The 27,955-nt window shown below is 39.6% G+C and overlaps 3 protein-coding genes across 4 annotated transcripts; 1 reads left to right on the top strand and 2 right to left on the bottom strand.

Moving 5' to 3' along the window:
- Positions 1-157: 157 nt before the first annotated feature.
- Positions 158-6,010, bottom strand: atp5f1c (ATP synthase F1 subunit gamma). 2 transcript variants are annotated; one of them, XM_034226128.1, is made up of 9 exons: positions 5,924-6,010; positions 5,342-5,376; positions 4,338-4,469; positions 4,034-4,238; positions 3,055-3,198; positions 2,842-2,906; positions 1,082-1,237; positions 643-739; positions 158-299 (listed from the first exon to the last, which is right to left on the bottom strand). In XM_034226128.1, the coding sequence occupies exons 1-9, from the start codon at positions 5,962-5,964 to the stop codon at positions 296-298; spliced, it is 879 nt and encodes a 292-aa protein (XP_034082019.1). In that variant the 5' UTR covers positions 5,965-6,010; the 3' UTR covers positions 158-295. The 2 variants fall into 2 exon arrangements, with proteins under 2 accessions (XP_034082019.1, XP_034082020.1); XM_034226129.1 differs by lacking the exon at positions 158-299 and having other exon boundaries at positions 639-739.
- A 624-nt stretch (positions 6,011-6,634) lies between these two features.
- Positions 6,635-12,340, top strand: kin (Kin17 DNA and RNA binding protein). The gene is made up of 12 exons (XM_034225941.1): positions 6,635-6,906; positions 6,986-7,080; positions 7,164-7,207; positions 7,290-7,412; positions 9,437-9,621; positions 9,729-9,777; positions 9,853-9,904; positions 10,287-10,407; positions 10,489-10,614; positions 11,173-11,272; positions 11,395-11,495; positions 12,053-12,340. The coding sequence occupies exons 1-12, from the start codon at positions 6,793-6,795 to the stop codon at positions 12,110-12,112; spliced, it is 1,170 nt and encodes a 389-aa protein (XP_034081832.1). The 5' UTR covers positions 6,635-6,792; the 3' UTR covers positions 12,113-12,340.
- itih2 (inter-alpha-trypsin inhibitor heavy chain 2) lies at positions 12,246-26,685 on the bottom strand. The gene is made up of 21 exons (XM_034225940.1): positions 26,442-26,685; positions 25,646-25,678; positions 25,198-25,236; positions 24,087-24,259; positions 23,908-24,012; positions 23,063-23,225; positions 22,877-22,984; positions 22,344-22,472; positions 22,130-22,246; positions 21,230-21,398; positions 21,004-21,129; positions 20,199-20,380; positions 19,478-19,663; positions 18,967-19,106; positions 18,364-18,536; positions 18,125-18,277; positions 17,430-17,543; positions 16,324-16,522; positions 16,063-16,235; positions 13,747-13,858; positions 12,246-13,668 (listed from the first exon to the last, which is right to left on the bottom strand). The coding sequence occupies exons 1-21, from the start codon at positions 26,532-26,534 to the stop codon at positions 13,521-13,523; spliced, it is 2,835 nt and encodes a 944-aa protein (XP_034081831.1). The 5' UTR covers positions 26,535-26,685; the 3' UTR covers positions 12,246-13,520.
- Positions 26,686-27,955: the final 1,270 nt, after the last annotated feature.

Genomic DNA, 27,955 nt, shown 5'->3' with positions numbered 1-27,955 from the left:
CATAACGGAAACATATACAATTGATAATCTAAGACAATGCCTTTTAAAATTGTAATCAAGTCCCATGTTGCGAGGAAGAGTTCCATGAATGTGATGCCTCAACATATACATTTTCAGTAATCAGAATTTATTGTGAGGAAAGAGATACAGGGACTGATGAAAATGATGGTTCTGTAAGAGGTTTATTTTTCTCCATATATTTTACAAATAGAAGCACACATTTTCATAGACTCTGGACGACACGTCTGAAGTTCTTTGAAGAGCTATAGGTAATGGGAACGAAGATCCTGCCCGTTTATCTGCAAAGAAAGAAATTGAAGTAAGAACACAAACAGCAAGAACTCAGCTAGGGGAACTCGGAGGGATACTAAAAACCACACTACCGTCTAGACTATTTCTAATGTTTTCTGAGCACCCTTCTACATGAGAAGCTGTTCACACTCGCCAACTAGTAATGCTTACTTTACAGCCTACAATGTAACCTCCGCTTTTAACACATCAGTTCCTTAGTTGAGCAAAGGGTTAGAAGACGGATGACAACAGGTTTATTATTACCATTAGGTTGTGAAAAGTTAGAGTGGTGGAAAAAGTGTTGAGTCACTGAGGTGAAATCTGCAAATGTAAAAGAGAAAATGTACTTACAGAGCGGCAGCTCCAGAGATAATCTCGATGAGCTCCTTGGTGATGACCGCTTGTCGGGTACGGTTGAAGGTGAGGGTCAGCTTGTCAATCATCTCAGCTGAAAGGAGAGAAAAACGTCCATCACATCAAAATATAAAACTTTATTGTGAAAGAGTGAAATCATAAAGCATAACTCAGTACTGAACACTCGTTTCAAACAAGCAGGACAAGATGTGAAAAGTCATGACCGTGACAATATATAGGTCCAAAACCCTGTTTCCTACAGTTAAAAGAATAAAAAGGATTACATTAAAACAGAATTAGGGAAATGTGGCCTAATATTCTGGTTCCGGCATCTGAAACGAGTGTATTTGCTTGTTTTCTTTGCCAGACATCATTGTAAAGATTTTACAGCACAAAGATGACCAAATATAACAAGACAGAGGAAGTGAAATCTCACTGGCGTTCTTGCTGGCGCTGTCCATGGCGGTCATCCTGGCGCTCTGCTCGGCGGTGGTGGATTCCTTCATGGCCATGTAGATGATGTTGACCATGGCAAACTCCTGGTAGTTCCTCAGCACGTCAGCATCAATGTCATCATAGACGCTCATGCTCTCTGTGGGAGGAAGGAACACACACCAGGGTATATGCAGGAATCCTGAAGTCAAATGTAATACCTTTTAAGACCTTTTTTAAGACCCTTTCCATACATTTTAAGACCTCATCGCAACTTCGACTTCTAACCGGTTACATTGGCGATACACTTTACCTCACATTTACTATATTGATTGTAAGATAGCACAACTAAACAGAGTGCAGACAGACTACTGAAGCCTCCTCTCCACATGAACTTCAACCTCTCTGTGAAGGTCAGGTTTAATGCAGTATGCTGCTTTGTTGCTTCTGTACTCTTTCATTCCAGTAAAACTCTTCAGAAACCAGTATTTGACCAATAAACAAAACAATTGACAAAACTTTGAACTATGAAATATACTAAACTTTGGTGAGCTTCAGCGGGGCAATGCCATATATGAGCTCCCTCAATACCCAGGGGTTAAATTGGGCTGGGGACTGTCCGGGGCTAAGCCCGGCACATAGGACGATGCTCTGACGTCATCACCCTCACACATTTGTCATATGTTTACAAAAAACAATATATATGTTAAGACTTTTCTCGTTCTTAATATAGACTATATGTGTTGACCTTACTTTAAAATAGCAGATCTCTGTGACCGGATATAGTTTGGCTTAGACCCCGGCCCCACGAGGACGCATACAGTAAAACGCATACGCAAACGCAAAAAAGTCTTCCGTTCACACGCATTGGATTCATTAACGTGTCCGTTCACACTAGACCGCTGAAAATGCTGTAGTACATATGCCAGGCCTGTAAGTGGCGCTGCTGCTGCCACAAAATACACCAAATGCAGCGAAGAAGACCCCGGAGCATGGTTGTCATGGTTGCCCTTCTGTTTATTCTCCGCGGTGGACGGCGTGTTCTCCTGCTGTGTATATCTCTCAGGTAGTCCACCAGCAGACTACCCGACATGTTGTTTCAGTAAATTAAAGGGTGTTTCATGTTGTCGTTGCTGTGGACCTTCTTAATACCTTGGAAAATGCCGTTTAATACTTTTTTTAATAGCCTTAATTTTCGCTAAATTGATTTATCAAGTTTTAATACTTTTTAAGACCCCGCGGACACCCTGACACACGTTCAGGATATATCTGTAGGAGACACTTGAGGATCTCTGCATACCGTTTGATAAATATAGTATGTTCAAGTTTATCAGAAATATTGTTTAAAAAAAAGTCATAGTTTAGAATTACGAAGAGCGTCATAGTATGTCAGGAAATATGAAAAGGTCATAGTAAAGTATATCAAAGTATTGTGAAATAGTCTTAATATAACAAGTAAAAAATTTCATGGACAGTATGTTTGTAATATTCTACACACAAAAAAAACAGTATAGTATAATGACAAATATTGTGTAAAAACTCCTAGTATGTCAGAAAAAGAAAAAAAAAGACATTGTATAGTATGTGGACATTTAAAAAAAATTTTTTATAGTATTGTATTGTCATAGTATTGCATGTCAAAAAATATATAAATGTCATATTAAAGAGGGTCGAAATATAAATGTGGCGGATGTCATTGTATCATGTCTAAAGAAATATAAAAGCCATCGTAAAGTCATAGTAAAAAATGAAAATAAACTTTACCTGCATTACCAACAGTTTCTGGGGGAAACAGAGGCTTCGACTCAGTCTTGTATGAGATAACAGACCTGCATCAGAGAAATTGGGAGATTTAATCTATCAACATAATACAGTATTTTAAAACAAGTCGAACTCTGCTTGCTCATCTCTAAACGTTTCTTTACACAAATCCAAATAAAGAAAAAACGTTTTTTAAAAAAAAGGTGTGCATCGTACTTGAATCGGTTGAAGACGACAGAGGCCTTGTCAAATTCGTATCCCAGGTTGAGCACCTCGGTGGCGACCACTGCGGCGTCGCCAAAGCTGGGGGGCTTGCGGCCGACCTCCTTGCAGCTCAGCAGGATGTGCTTTCCATGAGTTCTGATGAGGAACAACAGGTATTATTTGCACAATAAAACAATCGTTACTTGATCTACATTTTTGATTTTCTGCTAAATATGAATTGGTAAAAGATCCATGAAGGTTTGAACCATTCTTAATCGTTTCATTCCCATTACCACATGTTAAAGTGGCACTAGAGAACTTCTTTGCTTTAATGTATAATATTTGTTGATTGCACTGTGTAATGTCTAAAGAAAGATACAACTTTTAGCATTGTTATTCATAAGCCATTCATTCGACATAAACCTCACTTGACAATGCAAAGGTCTGCCACAAGGTTGCGTAGTCTCAGTTACCAGCTAATGCTGTTTTTCTGCCTTTTAAATAAGGAGATGTTATGCTTCTTTGTGTTATTTTATAGTTAAGTAAATATATTTGTTTTTAAAGCTTCAAATTAAGACACCACCTTGGACTTTGAGAAACTAGGGTGGAAATATAGCACTATTTTCTAACATTTTATTTGCAAACGACCTAATTTCGATGTAGTGAAACTGAGCCATTTATCGTTTCACCCAAGCAATTAAAAGTTCAAAAATGAACTTTGATATAAACTGTAACATAAGAACAAATGGAAATGTATACTTTTAAAGTGTCCATTAAAAACATTTGACAGGGAAGCAACAGTTCTTCTTATTTTCCATTATCTTTGCAACATTCTGAACCATCAAAGCCTGAGCCTCCAGCTCAATATCACCAATTTCTTGCTGCTGGTAAACAAAGTAATTGGCTAAATATCTGCTCAGAAATTCCCAACACCGGACATGACTTGTGTTTTTCATCAATGTAATAAATGAATGAACATTTCCATTGGTACCTTTTCAGCAGGGCTCTCAGCTTGTCTCCCACGTTGATCACCATTACCTCCGTGCCAGGGCCGGAAAGGGCGATCTGGCTCTTGATGTTCCTGCCCACGTTAGAGTGGACGGCGCCGCAGAGTCCACGGTCAGAACTCACACCAATGATCAGATGCTTGTTGACCTTCTCTTCGGCTACTTGGATGTCGTTCTTCTCGTAAAGGGCTGGGGAGCAGAGAGGATATTTAATCCAGGGATATAGATGAGTTAAATCCTAATCATGAGGAGTTTAAAATAACACTAAGGAGGCCAGGTGTAACGTACCCAGAGCACCAGCACCGTAGACCCTGGATGGCTTCAGCGCCCTCTCAGCACGAGCATACTTGGCAGCGGCCACCATCTTCATGGACTTGGTGATTTTCTGGATGTTCTTGATGGACTTCAACCGAATGGTGACTAGAGAATAGAGGATACAAGTGTCAGACTAACACATATTTACTTTTTTTTTTATAAAAAGGTACTTAAACATACCAACTATTTCAGACAGTTGAAGCTTTAAATCATCACATTTAATTACATTTAAAAAATGTAAAATGCATTTATATAGCCCATTTCTAACATCACAATATACATTTGTCTCTAAAAAAAAAAGTGCTTTCAAAGTTTCTAAAGATAAAACATTAATGAATTAAATAAATAAAAAAACGACATGGACACTCCATCAACACAATTATGTGAATATATAATACAAGTTTATAGAATACATTTATGCAAAGTGCAAATAATGTATAAAGTCACATTATTTATTATACCCGCTGCTTATATGACCTTAGACTGAAAGACACAAAAATACAAGAAAGTTTCATTTCAAATATATATTTTGTTGTTGTTGTTGAACACAGTCAATATTTAGTGAATCACTAGTATTTGGTAAACAATTTAGCATGTTCTAGTTGTTTAATGTTTGCAATATACAAGTTGTGCTCCAGGTGCCTGCACAATAACCTTCAACCAAAATAGACCGCAGTGGGCATCGTCTTGTAATGATCCTCTTAGCTTGAAAGTCAATATAATGCATGTGAAGCATTTCATTTGTCAAATAAAATATATGAATACAGCGTTTGGCATGTCGTGTCTTACAGCCAATGGGCGAACCCATGTAAATAATTGTAAAATTAGAGAATAGAAATGGTCATTTCCAGTATAGCGTGGCCTAGATTATTCCTATTCTGCATCAGGCGTGTTATCATTAGGAGATTATAGTGTGTAACATGTTATTTAGCTGTTGTCTTTACATATTTACAGGAGTAGTTTACTAAAGTACTTACTGTCCTTCAAGGTAGCCATGTTCCTGACCTGCCCACTGTGAACAGAACAAGTGTATTTAAGCTGTTGCTGCAAGCATTGTCAACATCATTAATAACAACATACATACAAAGAGTAACTTTTATCATGTTATCATAGATTGATTCAAACTGAAACGTTTAGGACATTTATTTGGCTGCTTGCTAACGCTGCAAGTGTGCTAGCAGTGGTTAGCTTGGATTCGATGCACTAATAAGCTTAGATAGTAAACACTTAAGCTGAGACTGTGTCTCACATGTAGGAAATAAACATTTCTGAGAAATGTATGTGTGAAACGCTAACTCGTTGCAAGTTTCTGGCACAATGTCGGAATGTTTAAACTAGTAAATGTCAGCTTAGCTAGCATTAGCTTGTTTGAACTGTGCAGCACACCACTGTCATTCATTAGCTGCGGCCTCCACGTTAGCATGTCCTTGCATTCAAAAACTGCATTTATCACAGACTTGAAGTTTCACAATTCCTCTAATCACACATCACATGTAGAACATACAATGCACATAGCATCAAATACTGATGTGAAATTGTTTAAACAGCTTTGACATTACCATTGTGGGGAGAACACCAACGCGCTGGTCCTTGCGAACATGGTTACTGCTATGAAGGTCAGACACACAGAACTGCGCAAGCGTAAACTGAAGGTAAAATGGAAGAATGATGCCTTCAAGGACTGCCAGCAACATCCGGTAGAATGCCTTCTACACCTATTTTTAGAGATGGAAGAAGTATTTGGATAACTTGCTTAAAATAGAAGAATAAAAGTAACAATGCGACAGTGTAGAATAGTTATATGGTAGAGAGTACAAATAATAATTAATCGAATCATAAGGGTGCATACAAAGTATCGATCTGTAAAAGAACAAGAAATCAAATGTGCAATAAATACATTTATATATACACAGAAAAGTATTTACAAAGAAATGTGAAACAACTATTGAAATGTCTTATTATTATTATGATAATATATCCCTAATCATTGTGTTTTCCTCTAATCATGTATATCCAAATTGTGATTATTGTTGCATTATTGTGTCCATCAATTTACAGTTGCAATTGGTAAAGGTGGGTCTCAGTTTAATTGCTATATTAACTGCTGTGAATCTATAACAACACACCATCATTTACTATTTGATTTATATTTTGTATTTATTATCTAAATTGGCAAAGTAACCAAATTACAGAAGTGGTGTGAAAAGTACGACAGTTCACGTTGAGATGCAGTGGAGTCTAAGTAGTCCCTGAACGCAGCTTCAGTTATCGCGTGATTTCAGCGTTAAACGACAGGTTATGACGGTAACACGCGGAAACTGTTTACGTTAGCGGCTAGTGGTTGTCGATAATTTAGCCACGGTTTGTCCGTTTTAGCGTTATTAATCGACAATTAGCGGGTGTTTTATGGTTAGTATTGCTGCTCAGAATGGGGAAAGCGGATTTTCTCTCCCCGAAGGCGATAGGCAACCGGATAAAATCCAAAGGTCTCCAAAAGTTGAGATGGTATTGCCAGATGTGTCAGAAACAATGCCGAGATGAGGTAAAACACCGTGCTTTTAGTGTAATATTTAGAAGTTATTTCAACATATTCAACCTATTTTGTATTTCATTCGTTCCAGAATGGCTTCAAATGCCACTGCATGTCCGAGTCCCACCAGAGGCAGCTTCTGCTGGCCTCAGAAGACCCAAACAAATTCATGGACTACTTCTCCGAGTAAGTTATTTTGAATGTAAATGTAGCATGTTAATGTTGTTCTTCATATGGTTGGAGTTAACTCCTGCTTCCTCTCTTCGCAGTGAGTTCAAAAACGAATTCCTGGAGCTGTTAAGGAGACGTTTTGGTGAGTCCTGAATCCACTCAGACTATCCAGAAGTTTGGAACTTTTTACTGTAAGAAAACTGATCACATTTGTTCTGTTTTAGGAACCAAGCGAGTGCACAACAACATAATCTACAATGAATACATCAACGACAGAGAGCACGTCCACATGAACTCCACACAGTGGGAGACTCTCACTGACTTCACCAAGTGGGTGGGCAGAGAAGGTAAACTCTCCTGAAATGTGGTTCAACATGCACAGACACAAATCACAAACATTTATGAAGGAAACGTTCCCTTTCAGACAAAAAGATCTACAACAAGTTTCATAATTACAGAGCAGAACGAACTGAGAGTGGAATAACTACTTACTTTTATGTTAGCACCACAATACCAAATCAAATTCCTCGTTTTGTGCTACTATTTTGCATCGTTTAACACTATTTTGATGTCAAAATCTGTCCATAGACCGAAATGTAAACACACGGCACAAGTATTCAAAACCAGTAGTCTTTTTTTCAAGATAACACATTACAAGATGTCAAAACAATTATAAAAAATGTTAAGCAAATTATCAATGAACCTATTAATAAAGAGCATTAGGTGCAATCTTGGCTCATAATATAACTACATAACAAGGCGGTTTACCAAATGACCATTACATTACATTACATTGCATTTAGCTGACGCTTTTGTCCAAAGCGACTTACAATAAGTACATTCGACCAGGAAGACACAACCTTGAAGAAAACAGAATCATATAAGTATATCAGGTTTCATAGAGCCAAACATTTCAAGTGCTACTCAACTGGCTTTAGGTAATCCAGTCCTTTATTGGTATAAAAGTGCTTCGTTAATCGTTCTAACGCTCGAAGTGGAGTCGAAAGAGATGAGTTTTCAGTTTGCGCCGGAAGATGTGCAAGCTATCTGCCGTCCTGATGTCAATGGGGAGCTCATTCCACCATCTTGGAGCCAGGATAGCAAACCCACGTGTTTTCGCCGATGGGAACTTGGGTCCCCCTCGCAGCGAGGGCGCAACGAGTCGTTTGGCTGATGCAGAGCGTAGTGCACGCGCTGGGGTGTACGGTTTAACCATGTCCTGGATGTAGGAAGGGCCAGATCCATTCGCAGCACGGTAAGCAAGTACCAGTGTCTTGAAGTGGATTCTAGCAGTTACCGGAAGCCAGTGAAGGGAGCGGAGGAGCGGAGTGGTGTGGGAGAATTTAGGAAGGTTGAAAACCAGACGGGCCGCTGCATTCTGGATGAGCTGCAGAGGTCGGATGGCACATGCAGGTAGACCAGCCAGGAGGGAGTTGCAGTAGTCTAGGCGTGAGATGACGAGAGCCTGGACCAGAACCTGAGTCGCTTTCTGAGTCAGCTGGGGACGTATCTTCCTGATGTTGTAAAGCGTGTATCTGCAGCAGCGGGTTGTAGCAGCGATGTTTGCAGTGAAGGACAGGTTGTTATCTAGGGTCACACCCAGATTCCTTGCAGTCTGAGTCGGGGAAACAACTGAGGTGCCGATGTTGATTGTTAGGTCAAGAGTTGGACAATCTTTTCCCGGGAGGAAGAGCAGCTCAGTCTTGTCAAGGTTGAGCTTGAGGTGGTGAGCAGACATCCACTGAGAGATGTCAGCTAGACAAGCAGAGATGCGTGCGACGACCTGGGTCTCTGAGCGGGGAAAGGACAGAATTAATTGGGTGTCGTCAGCGTAGCAGTGGTAAGAAAAACCATGCGGGCTAATGACTGATCCGAGCGAGTTTGTGTACAAGGAGAAGAGGAGGGGACCAAGAACAGAGCCCTGAGGGACCCCCGTAGTTAATTGACAAGGGTCGGACTCAGACCCTCTCCAAGTCACCCTGTAGGTACGGTCTTTCAGGTATGAGGTGAGGAGGGAAAGTGCAGAGCCAGAAACTCCAAGTTTTTGGAGAGTGCGAAGGAGGATCTGATGATTCACCGTGTCGAATGCAGCAGACAGGTCCAACAGGATGATGACAGAGGAGAGGGATGCAGTTTTGGCAGTGTGCAGTTCCTCCGTGACCATCAAAACAACATGTGAATTATGTAACCGTGTGTATTAACAAAACTTTCAAAATGATCTGTCTTATTAAACAAATCATGGAAATTATTTTGGTACCAATTTCTTACCAAATACCTTTTGGACATGAGTCACAATACAGGTACAAGAACTGCTACATTAAAAGGGGACTCTTTTAAATGTGTAATAATTAGTTGATGATGTTACTGCTAGGTTTCTGCAAGGTGGACGAGACTCCCAAAGGCTGGTACATCCAGTACATCGACCGCGACCCGGAGACCATCCGCCGACAAGAGGAGCAGGCGAGGAAGAAAAAGCAGGACCTGGACGACGAAGAGAGGAGCGCCAAGTTCATCGAGGAGCAGGTCCGCAGAGGCCGGGGCGACAAGGAGGAAGAGGTGAGGACCAGAGAGGACGCACTCAGCTTCACACAGACTCAATTCTGCTTTATGAAGATCAATGGAGTTGAGATTTCACATTTGTGTTCCTGTATTCTAATCTTTAGGAAACCCCAGTTTTCACAGAGCTGAAACGTGAGAGTGAAGAAGAAAAAGGTTAGTTTTATTTTTGTGATCATTTAAATGTCGTTAATGCTTTTCTTGTCACTCACCCTTACATTTTTTCTGCAGTTGCTTTCAACCTGGGCGCCTCCTCATCTGTAGCCGGTCCTTCTAAATCAAGGTAAAGATATCTGCTGCCTTATTTTTTTTTACGTAATCACGGTATAATGAAAGAAATTATACTTTTTATTTTTTATTTTTTTTATTTTTATTATCTTCCACTGTAAATAACTAATTTATTTTATATTTTCTTAAATAGTTAAGTTAGACTTTAAAATACACGTATTGTTACCCCGTGTTTTATTTGTTATCCTTTACAGGTTATTACTACTAACACAGCTTTCTACTTAAAAATAGATAATTACCTATGTAAATGTGTCCTTAAAATGTCCTTAAATCTGCATTAAAACCATGGTCATTGTATGCCTTGAAAAAAATGCTTCTCAATTATCAAGAAAGTCTTATTTGATAATATTATCTTAAAATGTTTGTCTCCTTTTTAGTTCTGCTCTGGGTGCGAGTGCCCTCAAAGCAGCCGCATCATCGTCAGCCAAGAGAAAAGACACGAGTGCAGACACCAGAGGGGAGAAGAAGAAGAAATCTGCTCTGGAGGAGATTATGGAGGTAGAGGGGATGATCTACTGGTATGTTCTACTAATGTGTCTGTGTTTACATTGAGACGTTATATACATGCTGTTTGTTCAGATGGAGGAGAAGAAGAAGAAGAAGCAGTCGGTCAGATTGGATTTCTGGCTGCAGCCAAACATCGTGGTCAAAGTCGTCACAAAGAGACTTGGAGAGAAGTACCACAAGAAGAAGGCGATCATCATGGTAAAAAACGCTTTGCATTTATCTTTGTGAGAGTATGTTTATGTGCATAGGGATCAGGTTTATTATGTTTACCTAACTAAAAGAAGAACAAGCAGGAATAATATTGACCTAAATTCAACTTAACAAAGACTTAAAGTGAAACGAAATTGCCTGGTAAAAAAAAAATAGTAAAAATTAAGATTCAGTTTTTTTTGGAAATGTGGAAAAAAGGAAATGGCATGAATTTCTGTCAATGCTTTGACATCGAAACCTAAATATATAATATATTTAATATATAATAATTATAATAATAATAATATAATATAATTAATATATAATATAATTGACTGCCTCAATAGCTTCACAATAAAAATAAATCTATGTTTTTTGTAGTTTACATGCAGTCAAGTCTCTTGAATTGAAGAACATAGATTACATATACATAGCAAAACTTACTTCTGAGACATTATACATAGCCATCAAAAACAAACTAGAATGAAATATTCAAGCCAAAAAAGAAATAAAACCTCAATATGGAGACCTTTGTTTCTAAAAGCTGTGGATCCTTTTTAATTGTAGGAGGTACGAGAGAAATATGGAGCTGTTGTTAAGATGATCGACTCCGGAGACAAACTGAAATTGGACCAGAATCACGTGGAGACGGTCATACCCGCACCAGGTAAACATCCAAAGCTCTTATACAGTCAAGTATAGTAATCTGATGGATGAGGGCAGCATCATGTCTGTACCTCAGCTGTACTTTCTATCCTCCTCAGCCTCTTGTTGTGACTCTCCCTGCAGGTAAACAGGTTCTGATCCTGAACGGGCCGCACAGAGAGAGGGAGGCTCTGCTGGAGGGAATCGACGAGAAGAACTTCAGCGCCACGCTCACAATCGCAACTGTAAGTATTCATAGTACTGTACATCTCACATGTTATCCACTGCACATCTGTAAGGTAAATATAAAATAGTTCTTGATATAAGATAAGATATCCAACAGTTCCCTCTTAAAACTCATGAAAAACATAAGCAGCCTATACCAAATTATGAAAAGTATCTACTTTTCCTCTAGGGTTAACTCACCATGCAGATAGTTTTTAGTTTTATTTCCCCCAGTTTAATGCAAAGGTCTTCTGTATTTCTGACTGGTTTGTGGTCATTAAGCACAAAATGATTACTCAAAATAATGTTAAAATGTCACAATGACTGGTGGTTGAACTAAATATATGCTGTTATCACACAACATTAAACAAAATATTCCAGGTAGAATTCCCATGTGATAATACACTTAAAAATATGTTTTAAGCATCATATTAATCTAAAAACTGAAAGTCGCTGTAAAAAATCTTTACATTTTAAAAACTATTATTGCTTTCCTTAGCTGCACTCACTTTTATGTAGCATTTTAAACGTGTTGTATCCAGTACCTGTGATTGAAGTTTGATCTTCTCGTCCTCAGGGTCTTCAGAAGGGGAAGACGGTGAGCGTCGCCTACGAGGATTTCTCTAAACTGGCCTGAACCAACAACCTGTCTGCTCTAACCTCAGGGACTCTACTTAGTCAAAGTTATTTCCCCAACATCCACCTGTATATATACACACACACACACACGCACACACACACACTCATCATCACAGAGAAACTCAGAGCAATGTGTTCAATTTGTTTTTTATTTTGTATCGGATGTTCAAGTTGATCTTAGCATTGCAAATGTACATTTAGTCTTAATAAATTGAACAAAAAGTGACTTTATGGTGTTTTTTTTTATAATTAGGAATCAAACATTTATAATAGGATTGGGGGATATAATGAAGAATCAGTACAATGATAGAAATGTGTCAACCAATGGAGATCCTGCAATTATATATATCCATGATTTGGGCAGAAATGGAGGAGAATTACATTTTAAACAAGGGGGACAAAGCATTCTGGTTGCACAGTAATTTGTGAGCTTTTTTAAATGAAATGTAAGTAAAACCTGCAGGAAAAGTCTTTTTTCCTTGGTTAATTAACTTTTATTTTATTAATTCACTGAATTAACACAGATTGGCATTCATTTGCTTCCGTTAACTTTAAAACCTGTTACACCTCAAATGATTGTCCTCAGGAACCTTAAAGCTTTCATTTGGAAAATAATGTATTTGTCTTTTAACTTGTGTTGTCTTCTATGATGTATATAAAAGAAAATAATCAAATGTGATGCAGTGTATTAATTGAATTTACTGAATATAAAATGCTATATAGACTTTGGCCATATCAACCATCCCGGACTTATAATTACAAAATGAAAAATCAGGAAATATAGATTCATAAAAACCACAATGGGGAAAAGGATCGTCTTCCCTTTCTATTTACTCATTTCATTACATGTCACTCGTTAGACGCTTTTATCCAAAGCGACTTACATACTCAGTACTGTGGGCAATCTCCACAGGAGCAATTTGGGGTGAAGTGTCTTGCCCAGGGACAAAACGACATGCTGACTGCAGCGGGGTTTGAACCTGTGACCCCCTGATCCGAACACCAACGCACAACCCACTGTGCCCCACACCTCCTGTTTTCACTCTTTCTAAATGGGTGTTAATAGCACTGTGGAAAGATCTGGAAAAGATGACTTGTTTTGACTGACAAATCTCTCTAATGTTATGAATAATATTGCAATTGCAACATTATTCATAATATTAGAGAGATTTGTCATGTTCTAATTATGATTCTTAATATTGAACAAATATTAAATGATTTTGGTGTGATATCTGTACCAAACAAATATGTTTTATAAATCTGTAGAACACATTCTTAGCCTTTTACAAATACTGTGCTACCTGTGATTGTAATATTGCACTAGTCCATATTTTGATTTGGATAACATTTGGATTAATAGTGCAGCCCTATAGATGAGCATGGTACTTGAATGTGTCTCTGGCAGCTCAGAGCACCTGCAGGAAGCTGTTGAGATGTGGGACGATGTAGTCGGTGTAGTGGCCGTCGATGAAGCCCTTCCCACTGTTGTGAATGAACCAGCAGTAGATGCTTGATCCGAGCCTCTTATCGCGCCTGTAGTCCTTCTGCCAGCCCCTAACGTACACACAAGATTTATGGTTTGAATATGAAGTGTGTTCTTTCAGAAATCACTTCATCTGCGTTAAGACCTACCTGGTGACGAGCAGCGTATTGCCCTTCACCTCCATCGTGGCCTCCTTCTTCAGAGGGTCCATTCCCTCGTGCATGTCGTGCACGCTCACCTCAGGCTCTCTGGAAAACTGCCCTGAGAGATCATACACACTTTCAGATTGACAAAAGGTATTGTGAAGGAACTATTTTCTTTTTTATTGAACCACACTCGCCATCCATATCATTGTGTGGAAGGGAGTGTGAATCTGCTTGGGGGTGAGAGGCTTGTGCTGGCCCGTCGGTTGGTGCAGTTTTGTAAAAGGAAAAATAATAGAGAAGGCAGACAACAATCATGATCGATAAATAGCACTACAGGTAAGAGAAACACTTGAAGTTGGTTCTTTAGAGTATTGTTGCAGTGACACTAGTGGCACAAAAACACATTTATGTTGGTTAAAAAATGCTTTAAACTAAAAAAGTCAGTCAACTGTTAGCTTTTACCTCTAGAGCTCAATAACTTGTTCTAATGTGCGTTTTGATTGCAAAAAGTCAGTGTCTGTTAAGTAGATACAGTGGGGCAAAAAAGTATTTAGTCAGCCACCAATTGTGCAAGTTCTCCCACTTAAAAAGATGAGAGAGGCCTGTAATTTTCATCCTAGGTACACTTCAACTATGAGAGACAGAATGGGGGAAAATAATCCAGAAAATCACATTGTCTGATTTTTAAAGAATGTATTTGCAAATGATGGTGGAAAATAAGTATTTGGTCAATAACAAAAGTTCATCTCAATACTTTGTTATATACCCTTTGTTGGCAATGACAGAGGTCAAACGTTTTCTGTAAGTCTTCACACACTGTTGCTGGTATTTTGGCCCATTCCTCCATGCAGATCTCCTCTAGAGCAGTGATGTTTTGGGGCTGTCGCTGGGCAACACAGACTTTCAACTCCCTCCAAAGATTTTCTATGGGGTTGAGATCTGGAGACTGGCTAGGCCACTCCAGGACCTTGAAATGCTTCTTACGAAGCCAGTCCTTCGTTGCCCGGGCGGTGTGTTTGGGATCATTGTCATGCTGAAAGACCCAGCCACGTTTCATCTTCAATGCCCTTGCTGATGGAAGGAGGTTGTCACTCAAAATCTCACGATACATGGCCCCATTCATTCTTTCCTTTACACGGATCAGTCGTCCTGGTCCCTTTGCAGAAAAACAGCCCCAAAGCACGATGTTTCCACCCCCATGTTTCACAGTAGGTATGGTGTTCTTTGGATGCAACTCAGCATTCTTTCTCCTCCAAACACGTCTAGTTGAGTTTTTACCAAAAAGTTCTATTTTGGTTTCATCTGACCATATGACATTCTCCCAATCCTCTTCTGGATCATCTAAATGCTCTCTAGCAAACTTCAGACGGGCCTGGACATGTACTGGCTTAAGCAGGGGGACACGTCTGGCACTGCAGGATTTGAGTCCCTGGCGGCGTAGTGTGTTACTGATGGTAGCCTTTGTTACTTTGGTCCCAGCTCTCTGCAGGTCATTGACTCGGTCCCCCCGTGTGGTTCTGGGATTTTTGCTCACCTTTCTTGTGATCATTTTGACCCCACGGGGTGAGATCTTGCGTGGAGCCCCAGATCGAGGGAGATTATCAGTGGTCTTGTATGTCTTCCATTTTCTAATAATTGCTCCCACAGTTGATTTATTCACACCAAGCTGCTTACCTATTGCAGATTCAGTCTTCCCAGCCTGGTGCAGGTCTACAATTGTGTTTCTGGTGTCCTTTGACAGCTCTTTGGTCTTGGCCATAGTGGAGTTTGGAGTGTGACTGTTTGAGGTTGTGGACAGGTGTCTTTTATACTGATAACGAGTTCAAACAGGTGCCATTAATACAGTTAACGAGTGGAGGACAGAGGAGGCTCTTAAAGAAGAAGTTACAGGTCTGTGAGAGCCAGAAATCTTGTTTGTTTGTAGGTGACCAAATACTTATTTTACCGAGGAATTTACCAATTAATTCATTACAAATCCTACAATGTGATTTCCTGGATTCTTTCCCCCCATTCTGTCTCTCATAGTTGAAGTGTACCTAGGATGAAAATTACAGGCCTCTCATCTTTTTAAGTGGGAGAACTTGCACAATTGGTGGCTGAATAAATACTTTTTTGCCCCTCTGTATATATGTTAATCCACATTTGTATTAAATAGGTTCAGTAAATGAAATATATACCCTCCCTTTAGAAACCTATAGGTGTCTTCATGCATGTTTTTTTTACAGTCTTAGGCCTCAGATCTGATTCACAGATATCTCAGTAATACCCTGTGGTTGTATCGCTGCTTGAAAGTATTTCACACCACGCACAGAGACCTACCTATGAGTCCGTGCACCAGAGGGGAGTACTGGTTATCGTTGGGAATGTAAATACCGAGGAAGTCGACACTGACTGGATTTTTCGTCCACACACGGTGAAGTAACACCATCACATGGGTATTATTATTTATCGTGATGGACACATGAGAGTTCTTCACAATGGAGATCCTCACACTGAAACACAGAAACATGACAACATGAGGTAAAAATCACCCTGAGTGAGGTAGATGCTGTAATTAAAGATGAAATGTGTCATGGTTACCCATCCTGTGAGATTTTAGCCGTGGTCCCCCAGGTGAAGGAGTGGTTTCTCTGGCCGTCGGTCATGGAGATGTTGTCGGTGCCGACGGTCAGGCTCACTCCATCGGGCTGGTAGTACACTGAGATGGTGCCGAAGTACGTGCTCAGTTTGCCTTTGTGCGCCTGCTTAGAGCCGACCAACTGACCGTTCACCACCAAACCTAAAATAAGTGGGGTTATCCTTTATTTGTAATGCTCCAGTTACAAATGTGTTACTTACTTACGTGTAAGTAAAGCAGAAAAAAGTAGATATTCTTTGTCAGGGTTAGAGTAAGTTAAAAGGTGCAACAGATTCTTTCACACACAGTGACGTCACAAGCTACCCACAATGCAACACGCGCCATATAAATATATATAAATGCGCCATTTTCCTGGAGGTGCTAATATCCTGGAAGTGCAAATATAAACAGCTAGCTAACGTAGCCAGGCAGAGCGCAGTAGGTTTTTTTTCTGTACATTAACGACCGAAGAAATCGCTGCATGTCTTCGGATTACATCTCTGGACTTGAGGGGTGTGCTTTAGGTCGTTACCAGCGTAAACTAGAGCTGTGTGGGTTGTTACAGACTGCCTGCAGATGTATGGAAAAACGACAGTGGCCTTCGTCGATTTTGGCTGCATCTACGTCTAATTTCTGGAAACACCAGGTGAATACCCCCACTTGTCACAATAATATTATCATGCCATTGCATATATGTGGTATTTTAGAGTTGACTAGATATTGATTAAGGCAATAGACTATGATATTCAGTACAGGAAGCTTAGCAACACCTAGACGGTGTACGGCTGCTTGCACCTCGCGTAAAACGGCGCAGACCGGAAGTATGGTGTCGCGCTCGGCCCAATACCCGTATGTGTGTGTGAAAGAATAGTCAGGTGACGTAATATAACGTCATGTGTGTATCTGTTATAAAGCTACAGTCAGGAGAGTGTTAGCTTAGCATAAAAACTGGGAACGGGGAAAAAGTTGTCTCCTTCCAGAAGTTGGGAAAACCAGTTTTCGATCAAGTTTCATTTAATTTAGTTTAAATTGTGTTTGAATCTTATTGTTGAAGCAGGCAGTGTGGTACCTGTTCCAGTGTCAGTCACCAGGTTGAGGATGTGTCCGGGGGCGGAGTCGATGTTGAAGCAGACGTCCATGTTGCTGCTGGGCAGGTGGATGATGAAGTGAGGGTCGTTATCCACTGCAGGAGAAACACTGAGCGCGTCACACATTCACATTCAACACTGCAGCTGGAAGAGTGCCTATGGAGGTCATCATGAGTGTGTGTGTGTGTGTTGCCTATTTAACACTAATTTGGTGTCAACCACTACAAGCATCACCCACTGATGGAAGATGGTAGAACCAGGACAATACAATTGAATTTCAGACTTGATTTTAAAACAATACATCTAATAAAGTTATTTATTTATGTGGTATATGAAAGTGTGTCTGGTTTGTGTTATTCCTCATGGCTAATGAGTCCCATACTGGTTGTTTTAAGGCCATGTTTAAAGGAAGACCTTGCAAGGGCGTGGAATAAAGCTTTCCAAAAACATGTGGGAAAAATAAATCACTGTAGGAAAAAAAAACAGTTCAGACACTCTCCACAACCTCTTTACACAACCTTCTTCAAAACACACAGACCTGGAATTCTCCTAAGTGAATGTACATGCCTGTGTGTGTGTGTGTGTGTGTGTGTGTGTGTGTGTGTGTGTGTGTGTGTGTGTGTGTGTGTGTGTGTGTGTGTGTGTGTGTGTGTGTGCGCACGTGCGTGTGTGTTACCTAAGTTGACCGTTGGAGGCAGGGCGTACTCCTCGCTGCCCTTAACAGCCTGGCTGGGGGGGGCGTTAGTGGTCATCTGGACCCAGGGGGGGGCCTGGTACACCACATTCACTGGATTGAGCGCCGAGGAGGAGCCTCCACCAAACCCTGCACCTACACACATGATTTGAATTCTGCATTACATTACCGATTGTATGATACGATTATACTTTAATGTCAAATATTTATCTGTCAGGCACCTGAGCAGCAGCCATGTTTGGGGTCCTTCGGAGAGTCGGCCAGCAGCCTCTCGTTGGTGTCCTCGCTCTCCACCAGCAGCGCGGTGAGTGGAGTGACAAACTGATGCTCCACGGCCAGCGCCATGATCCTCTGAGTGATCTTCCTCTTCTTCACCGCAGTGGGAGCCAGAGACCTGCAGGAGAGACACAGCTGATCACACTGACTATCATGCAAACACCTGTCATACTCCTGCAGGAGAGCATGTTTCATAAAGACGTAATAAAGGGCCATTGGTGTTTTGTTTTTGTATTTAGATTTTCCTATTTATTCATATAAGGACGCTTCATTCCTTAACTTCTTTCTTTCTTTGTTTCATGACTTTTGCTGTGTTAATATCATATCATTTAGTAAATGTTTTTATTTTGGAAGTTCACCTTCAGATCCTGTATTCAATGTTTGTGCAACAGTGGCATTGTGTAAAATAAATGGCATTTTACGGATTACAATTCAGAACATTTATGAATAATTAGTTGTTGTGATCAGGACTGAAGACATTTATTTCCAATTAATATTCTTGTTTCTTGATTATCCAACAGTTCTCCGTTTCTCTGCAGGCCTCTCACCTCTCAGAGATCAGCTGTTTGACAGTGATGTAGGCCCACATCTGTCTGGCGAAGCCCGTGAAGGAGTGCTGCTGCTTGGCCAGCTCCGTGTCCAGCTCCGTGAAGTCTCCCTCCGTCTCAAAGGTGACGTCCAGACGGGCCTGAGGGAGCACACAGCACAGAGGACACTAGTGGTGCTAAATCTGAACTTCTTTCCTTCAGCAATGACCTTTAACCCTTTATTTCTAAACACATATATAATTCTATGTGGGAATTGAGATTTTTGCCAACATTTTTAGAAACCTGAAGAGGAAAAACTGTGTAGTATTTCACACAAAAAGAAAAGATTCAGGAAAAGTTGATTTGAAATGTGTGAATCGATTCTTACGGCAGAAAAAACACAAGTGTGGAATGGTGTACAGAACTTGTAAATGGAGGTGTTTCTTAATAATCTGTTGGTAATCTGAAGAGGCACAACTCAAATAATCACAAGTAAATATTTTAAATGTTAATGTAATTGCATTTTACTCACGGCGCGGGCGGTGGTGAAGCTGGTCAGCGTGTTGCTCTCCGACGGCTTCACTTTCCCGGCCACCACCAGCTCCGAGCCGCTGAAGTACTTATCGAAGCGGTTCTGGGTGACGTCTGACACCGAGTCCTCCGGGAACTGAACCTGGATCATCCTCAGCAGGGGGGAGGAGACCTGGCTGTAAAACGCCTGTAGGGGGAGGAGGAGGAGGAGGAGGGAGGCAGAATTAGATGCTGGAATGAAATATTTTCCTCCCTTTTCTACATAATATATATATATATATATTTTACTTTGAACAATTGAACATAATTATGGAATCAGCAACAGAGTGAGAGAGGGTCAGCTTGGTTTTTTATCATGGCTGCATGGAGACCAGACCATGACTTTAGCCTTTTTTCATCAACTATAGATATCCCATCTGAAATTTGTTGCAAAAAGGGTAAAAAAACAGACCAAAAAAGTGGAAAGGTTGACAAAAAATCAAGACCGGAACTGTCCACAAAAGGGAAAAAGAAGACCGTATAAAAAATTGAAAAAATACAACAGTATACAAAATTGAAAAAATACAACAATTAAAAAAAGTGAAAAATATCATAAGTCGAAAAAAGTGAAAAAGATCACAAGTATGTTTTTGTCTAAATATAACAAACAACTTATGTTGCATGGAGCTTATTCCACTTCCAAAGACAGAGATGTGTCTACTCGTAGTGTTAGGTATGTGTACCCGGAGCTGCTCTGCTGCATCGTGGTTGGCGTAGATCCTCTGAGCCATGCCTCTGTTCTCCATGGCGATCCGCTCCAGGAAGTCATAGTCCACGTCGAAGCCGATGCCCAGCGAGAAGAGAGAAAACTCCTCCCTCATCACCCGCTTCACATTCTTCTGGATGGTGCCCAGCTTGATCTCACCTGTAGAGAACGAAATATCATCTCAGTGACTAAAGACACAAGACTGTGTTTTAAATGACGTGTACAATCACCTAGCATAGAGACATTGCATCCGTCTTTCTTCCTCTCCTTTGGCTTTATTTGGATCTCAATGACTCACCCTGTGTCACCTTGAGTTCTTTAAACGTCTTAGATGCCTCAACAGTTAACAACAAATCCCAAAACTGATTGTAGTTCCTTGAGAGCCCTTAAAGTAAGGCCTATTCCTTGGCCAATTTTCAACACTTCTGCACAAAGTACCTCTTTTAAGGGCTGCATTTAGATGTTAAATCAGATATATTAAACCTATTTTTACATTATTTTGTCGTACCTTTCTTTGTAATATTCCTCCATTCTATACAGTAATTATTTTTCTTGATGTTTTTACTTGTTTAGACCCACAATTTATTGACATATTTTAAATAAACTGCAGTTTTTTCCGTTGAATTCAGACGTATTGTACATATTTTATGGTTAATTTCCTCCATTATGTTTTAGTTTGATTTGATTTTCTATTAAATGTGTTCACACAACAAAACCGACATGAAAACACTCGAGGTATAAACCCGATTTTGATTCTAAAATCTATTGAACATCAGTCCTACCCACGGTGGGGTCTCCGTCAGACACCAGGATGATCATGGAGACGGAGCGGGGGTCGATGAGCCCCTGATTGGACGCCCTCACCAGCATCTGCACAGCTCTCATCAGAGCCTCGTTAATGTTGGTACCTGCGGTCAGTAGAATGTGGTCGTTAACACACCAATGTTCATGTTCACCAGGGTCTCAGAGCGACCTCCCACGAGATGAAAGAGTCGTTTTCTCTCACACCTCCGTTGGGTTTGATGTCCTGGATGTATCTCTTGGCGTCTGCGATCTGAATGGAGGATCCGGCCACCAGCTCTTCGTTCCAGCAGCGCACGTTGTGGTTGAAGTCGATGATGCTGAAGTGGTCATCTATGGCCATGTCCTCCAGAATGGCCTGCATGGCCTCCACTGTCTGAGAGAGCAGAGGGGATTAAATGCACTTCTTAAAATGCAGAATGATCGCACAAAAGGCTGCTTTTCAAATTAAAACCCTTTTTAAACAGAGTTTAATTATGCTTTTCCTTTTAAAATGCACATTGAAGTGTTGTTTGCTGTGGTGGAACATAACCAAGTACATTTACTCATACGTACTTAAATGCATATTTGAGGTACTTGTACGAGTATTTTCTTAACTGCCACAACAATTTGGATATGTTCTAATTTACTTTGAAGATATTCAATTTTTTTAATTGTACTTTTCTTTCTTCTAATTATAGAAATCCAGTCTTTTAATATATATGATTTTGAAATTGGCCATAATTAAGTACATTCACCTTTTTGTACTTTAAGGACATTTTAATGCCAATAATTTTGTACTTTTACTTAAAAGTAAGACCTAGAAAGAAGGACTTTAACTTTCAACAGAGTGTATTCACAATTATTCATTAATGATCCTTTTACTTAAGTAAAACATAAAGAACTTCTTCCACCATTGCTGTCAGTACAATTACCATTTGCCCTTACTTCATATGTACTATTACATGCCGTATGCATACAATTGGGACATAGTACACAATGCAACCTGATGCAGTAAGACATCCAAGTGTTTTCTATGTATTGGGACATACTTTATCTTTCTGGCATACTCAATAGTTTGGTAGTGTGGGACAAAGTGCAAAAACTCCATGTCAACAAACGACTCACTTGCTTCATCTTGACTCCCCACATGGATCCGCTGACGTCAATGACGAACACGATATTTTTAGGGAGAGGAGAGAGGTTGGAGGGAGCAAAGAACTGGACGAAGTGGCCGTCTGAGACCTGGAGGAAACAGTAAAGGTGTGATCATCTCCAAAAGTGTTTGTGGCCATATACGACATGAAGCAAGTTCATCATTGAGGCTTTAAAGATAACATACCTGTAGTTCTCCGGCATTGCCGTCCCGGGTCACATCATATTTGACGGTGAAGATGCCGTCTATAGCGCTTCCAGTGCAGTTGTCACATTTTCTCTGCTGCTGGAGGTTTGGCTTGAAGACAATATGAGCCTGAGGACAAAGACAGCGCTGATTAGATATAATATGCTACACATTCAAAAGAGACTTCAATTATCCCTGAGAAGAAAGGGTAGGTTTTTGTTTTTGTGTGTATATGTGATGTTTAAACCATTTTTATTGTTTAATGCAAATATTGTCATCATTAATGACGCAACAATTCACACAGAAATAAAACAAAATTCCGAGGCAAATCGTGGGCCTTTATATTTAACATCAAGTATTTTTGTCAAGCAAAGAATATATAAAAATACATTGGTATACTTGGTAATATATTTTAGAATTGTTCATTCTTTAACCCATCATTGGTCAATTTAAATGTCCAGAAGTCACTCACTTGATTCAGATAAAAAACGATCTACATTTTTTGTATCCCTCTGGGTGTTTTCCAGTCTTACCTTCTCTTTGGTCGAGGTCACTTTGATATTCTTTACAAACTGCTCTCCGAGGGTGTTCGGTGTTTCTACCATGGAGATTCCCTTGGGCTCAAAGATGTACACATCCACCTGAGGAGAGACTGGGTCAGGGACCATTGGTATAAGATATACAGACCTGCAAACGTACATTTATTACGATTTTCTCACCTGGAACTGAGGCACCAGCCTCCCAGGCTGCAGGAACAGCGAGTGCTCGTAGACGCCCAGCCTCCTGTGCATCATCTCCTGGTAGTGCAGCTCAAACTCAATGTTACTGCCAGGAGGAACATGCACTTCTGTTTTAAACGTCTCCATGTCCTGGGAATTGGCCCTGGAAAGCAGCAAGATTTAAGTGAGCATGATCGTTGTTGGATTACTGGGCATAGCCACATACAGAATGTCTCTCAAAGGGACACGTTGTGATTCTCCAGAAAGAGAATTAAAATGACTACAAGGAAAACGAGAACAAAGACAAGAGACAACAGCAACTATAAATAGATGCTAAACAGCTACAAAGAGACTCACAAAAGCTATTAAAAAGGGGTCAAAACACAAAGAGACACAAAATGATGAGAATAAGAAACAAAACCACGAGAGATGAGAAAAGCTGCAAACTGACTCAAAATATTAACAAAAGTGACTCAAAATGACAACATAGAGATACAACAACTCCAGAGACTTCAAATGTATATGGAGACACACAAATAAAGCTATGAGATTCAAAATGACTATAAAGGGACACAAAAAGCTACAAAAAGATGAAAATAACTATAGAAAGTGTCGACAAAACAGAGTTCAAATAAATACAAAGAGACACAAAGTAGCTTTACAAAAGGACATAAAATGACTACAAATCAACAAAAAAGGGACTCAAAATGAGGACAAAACTCACAAAACAGCTACAACAAGATGCATAACAACCACAAAAACACCCTAAACCCTACAAAGGGACTCCCAATGACTAGTAGTCTGTCTGTCCCCTTGGTGTTTCAGCTCCAGAGGCCCAGCAGTACCTGACGATGCCCGCTGCCTTGCCTCTGGCTCGGGCCTGGGCGTACAGGTTCCTGGCCACCGTCTTCTCCTTCACCGAGCCCACGAATATGATCCCGTTCACATTCCTGCAACGAGAAGAGAGCGGGGTTAAACTCTGCACACTCTCTGTGACAGCAGCTGGGACTGAAAAAGGCCTCACATGGTGAAGTTAGTGATGAAAGCTCGTTTGGGGATCTGCACGTTGAAGCCGATGCTCTGGGCCTTGGAGCCCGAGTTGACCACGGAGCTTCGGACGGTGGTGTGGGCGAAGCGGGACGTGATGCGGCTCTCCACCTTGTAGCTCTTCACCGTGATGTCTTCACCACGGATCGCCTGAGAGGATAAGGGAAGAGTTAGGATATTAGAAACAGGAGGAGGTTTTTAATTATTTCCTTTCTCTGACTTGGACCACCTTTTATTTTGGAATTTGTGCCATAATATTCTACACATATCTTAATATCTAAGAGATGTCTTTCTGAGTTTTGTCTTCAAAAATATGAGATTTCAAATAATAATGTAATAAAAGGAAGAAAATTGGGACCTTTTTATTCTGCTGCGGTGTTATTTAATGTATATATAAGATAAGATAAGAAGTACTTTATTGATCCCAATTTGGGATTTATTTTGTGTTGCAGCAGCATAAAAATTATTAAAAAGACTAGAAATAAACATTCCAAAATGTAAAAATCTCAATAGAAATAAAACAGCATTATAAAAAAAGTAGAAAATATACATGTTGAATTACAAATGTACAGAAACAAAATATAAAGCAGGATATTATATATACATACATATGTGAGGAATGGAATACTAAATAGTATATTGAATATAAATGAAAAATGTACAAGCTACATATGGTAAATTGTTGTTGTTGTTCTATTATTATCTCAATGGTTTCCAACTGTGTGCCACAAAACCACACAAACTGTTATTCCTCTTTAAATATCCCCTGAGATTTGTATACATTCAAAAAACTTTAAAACAATTCCATTGGTTTATTTATTCTGCATTTACTTCTATTACGTCTTCCAAACCCAAGTGTCTTGATGTAACACTTCCCCTAAATGTGATAAAAGCAGCTGACTGTCCCAGTGATTAGATTTTTTTTAGGAAGAGAAAGACAGACATAAAAGGGAATGAGAGCAGGATTATTTCAGAACAAAGTCAATAACCCGTCAGTCACGGGAGTCTCTTCAAACAGACGCATATCGACTGTGAGATAACGGTCAACTCTGTCACAGAGGAGAGGGCTCCAACAACAAGAGTCCTACCTCAAAGTCTTCCTGCTCCTCGCTGGTCAATATGGCTCTCTGGAACACACACACACACACACACACACACACACACACACACACACACACACACACACACACACACACACACACACACACACACACACACACACACACACACACACACACACACACACACACACACACACACACACACACACACCACACACACACACACACACACACACACACACACACACACACACACACACACACACGATTATGATGAACAAACTATGGTACATTCAGGTTCAGAGCAGGTCTGTAGGATGATGCTTTGTACATTTTTGCGCAATCCGTAAGAACCACACTGTGGGTCAATGATTATTGCAACATCAATGAGAAAACAAAAATCAAGCTCTGTATTCTGCATTTAGAAATGAATATAAATGAGAAACATTAGGCTGTTTTCTGAAGGAGATCTCACCTTGTGCCTCTCCCGATGATCCCGCATATCTGACTGGGGGCAGAAGGAAAATCAGATTTAATAACATATACAATGACCTATGTTGGCGACACAATTTATGCTTGAGACGTGTGAATTTCAATTGGATTTACTTACATTTACAAAAACTGAGATATTAACTGACATGTTAGCAGTACAAGAGAGTTGGTTTTAAAGGTTAAAGGTCAGGGCAAGCCATTACATTTAATTTAAAAACAGATATAAACATAAATGTTGTCTTAATAATGATGAAAAGCAATCAAGCAGCATTAGCCTAGTTAGGTGAATAATACTAAATATTTGTATTTTTTCAGCAACAGTTCAAAAAGAAGACATAGGAGGTTAAGAAATGCTATAGTTCTGCTATAAGGGTGAGATTTTAAGGGAGTTTTTTAAGTCAAAAGTCAGGTCAAATATTTTAATTCCATGTAAATAAAATTCCCACATAGACTAAAAGAAAACCCCTCCAATTTAAATGATTCCCAACTCTTTCAAGACATTAAAGAAATAAACACATCCCTATTAATTGAGTCTCGATTAAGTGTGAATCATAACATCCCATAGAAACAATATAAATAAAAAGATGTCATGTCCTTGTGCCAGACATTTAAATAGACCCAAGAATCACTAACAGATGCAGAGTTTATTCACATTCAACAGAACAAACATTTATGTTTTGGCTTTCTTTCACTTTGACATGTTTTTGATAGCTTTCTAAAAAAGTGGGTTAAGCTTTGTTTTGCAAATGTAACTTTTCTCCAAGTGCCTGTAAACTCACCACGTCCTCCTCCCATTCTCCATCTATCACAAACTCAAAGCAGCAGGCCTGTTGGAGCAGCAGGAGCCCGAGGAGCAGCAGAAGACGCCTCATGTTTCCTGCACACACACACTCACACACATATAAAACAATAAAACAGCGCTGAGAGACAGACGGTCCTTCTGAGCTGAAAACTGAAGGTTGAAATCCACTGAACTGATCGACTCCCAGCCCCAGTCAATATTTGTTGTGTTTCATGTAGAGAGGAGAAGGAAACTTTGAAACTTGACCTGCAGTGTGGGCAGGGTAAATAACACACAGATTAAACACTAATACAGATTGTTTTAACGTATGGGACTTGGATATAAAAGTCACAATTTTGATGCACATTTGGCCAGATATCATTATGTTGAGTCTATAATATAGAGCTAGCAGTTTTTTAAAAATAATTAAAAAAGGCACAAAGAATTACATTTCAATGCACATATCCTGAGTTCACAGGAGAAAGATGTAATGTGGCGTTATGCCCACAAGATGGCACTAAAGTGGTGCTTTAGTGAAGCCACTACTGTATGTCGCTTCATTTACAGTACAAATGCATTAGTGGATGTTATAACTGTCAATTTGAATATTAGTAAATGCTTATTTCAGGGAAATATGTTTGTTCACAGTGTCACTGAAAAAAACAACATTTGAAATGCAAAGTAGGAATGAATTATTATTCTTTTAACTACAAAAAACTGAAAATGAAAGACAATAACACTGACTGGGTGTTGTGCCTCTTTGTTTTATATTAAATTACATAAACAAACATATCCCTCTAAAATAATATATTCTCCAATAATTGGCTACATCATTTCTAGTTTTAATAATTGATTGATATATAAATAAATACATTTGTATGACAGACTGACTGAAGTGCGGGTTCGTGGCTTCCACCTAGTGGTGATTAAAGGTAGGTTAAAATGATGTCATATCTCTCTCCCTATGAGTCAGAACCGGTCAGAACTGAATAAATGGTATGATAACATACATACAGGTGAGGGACATGCTAGAAAATACCGGATACAGAATTTCTTAGCTTAACCTCAACCTTTTTAGGTGGAAATTGTATTTAAATAAATCCATAAGGTAATAATTTTAGGTACCATGTAATTATTTTTAAAAGACCTGGTGCCTGCATTTAATCTTTTTACCCAAATAAATAAAACACATTTTTACCAGAAGTTGGTGCATAAAAACTTAACTGAATCCAGGACATTTATCTTTTAAAGCTAAAATATGTTACACCTGCTGCCTAATATTTGTGCCTCTATAATGTTGAAACGAAACCTACGCCCTTGCTCTCCACCTTGCAAAAAAGACTGAAGGTGTTCAGGGACTTCTTTTGTCGTGTTACTCATAGTTGCATAAAATCCAACACTCCTATAGAAAGTATCTAATCTCAAATGTATAATAAATATAACAAAGTCATGTAATATGTAATACAAAAAAACTAATTCTTATCAGGACAGCCAAGACAGCCAGTACGTTTT

Source organism: Gymnodraco acuticeps, unplaced genomic scaffold (assembly GCF_902827175.1).
Source record: "Gymnodraco acuticeps unplaced genomic scaffold, fGymAcu1.1, whole genome shotgun sequence".
Classification (NCBI taxonomy): Eukaryota; Metazoa; Chordata; class Actinopteri; order Perciformes; family Bathydraconidae; genus Gymnodraco; species Gymnodraco acuticeps.
The sequence above is the reverse complement of the archived record's forward strand: the minus strand, read 5'-3'. Positions and strand labels throughout refer to the sequence as shown.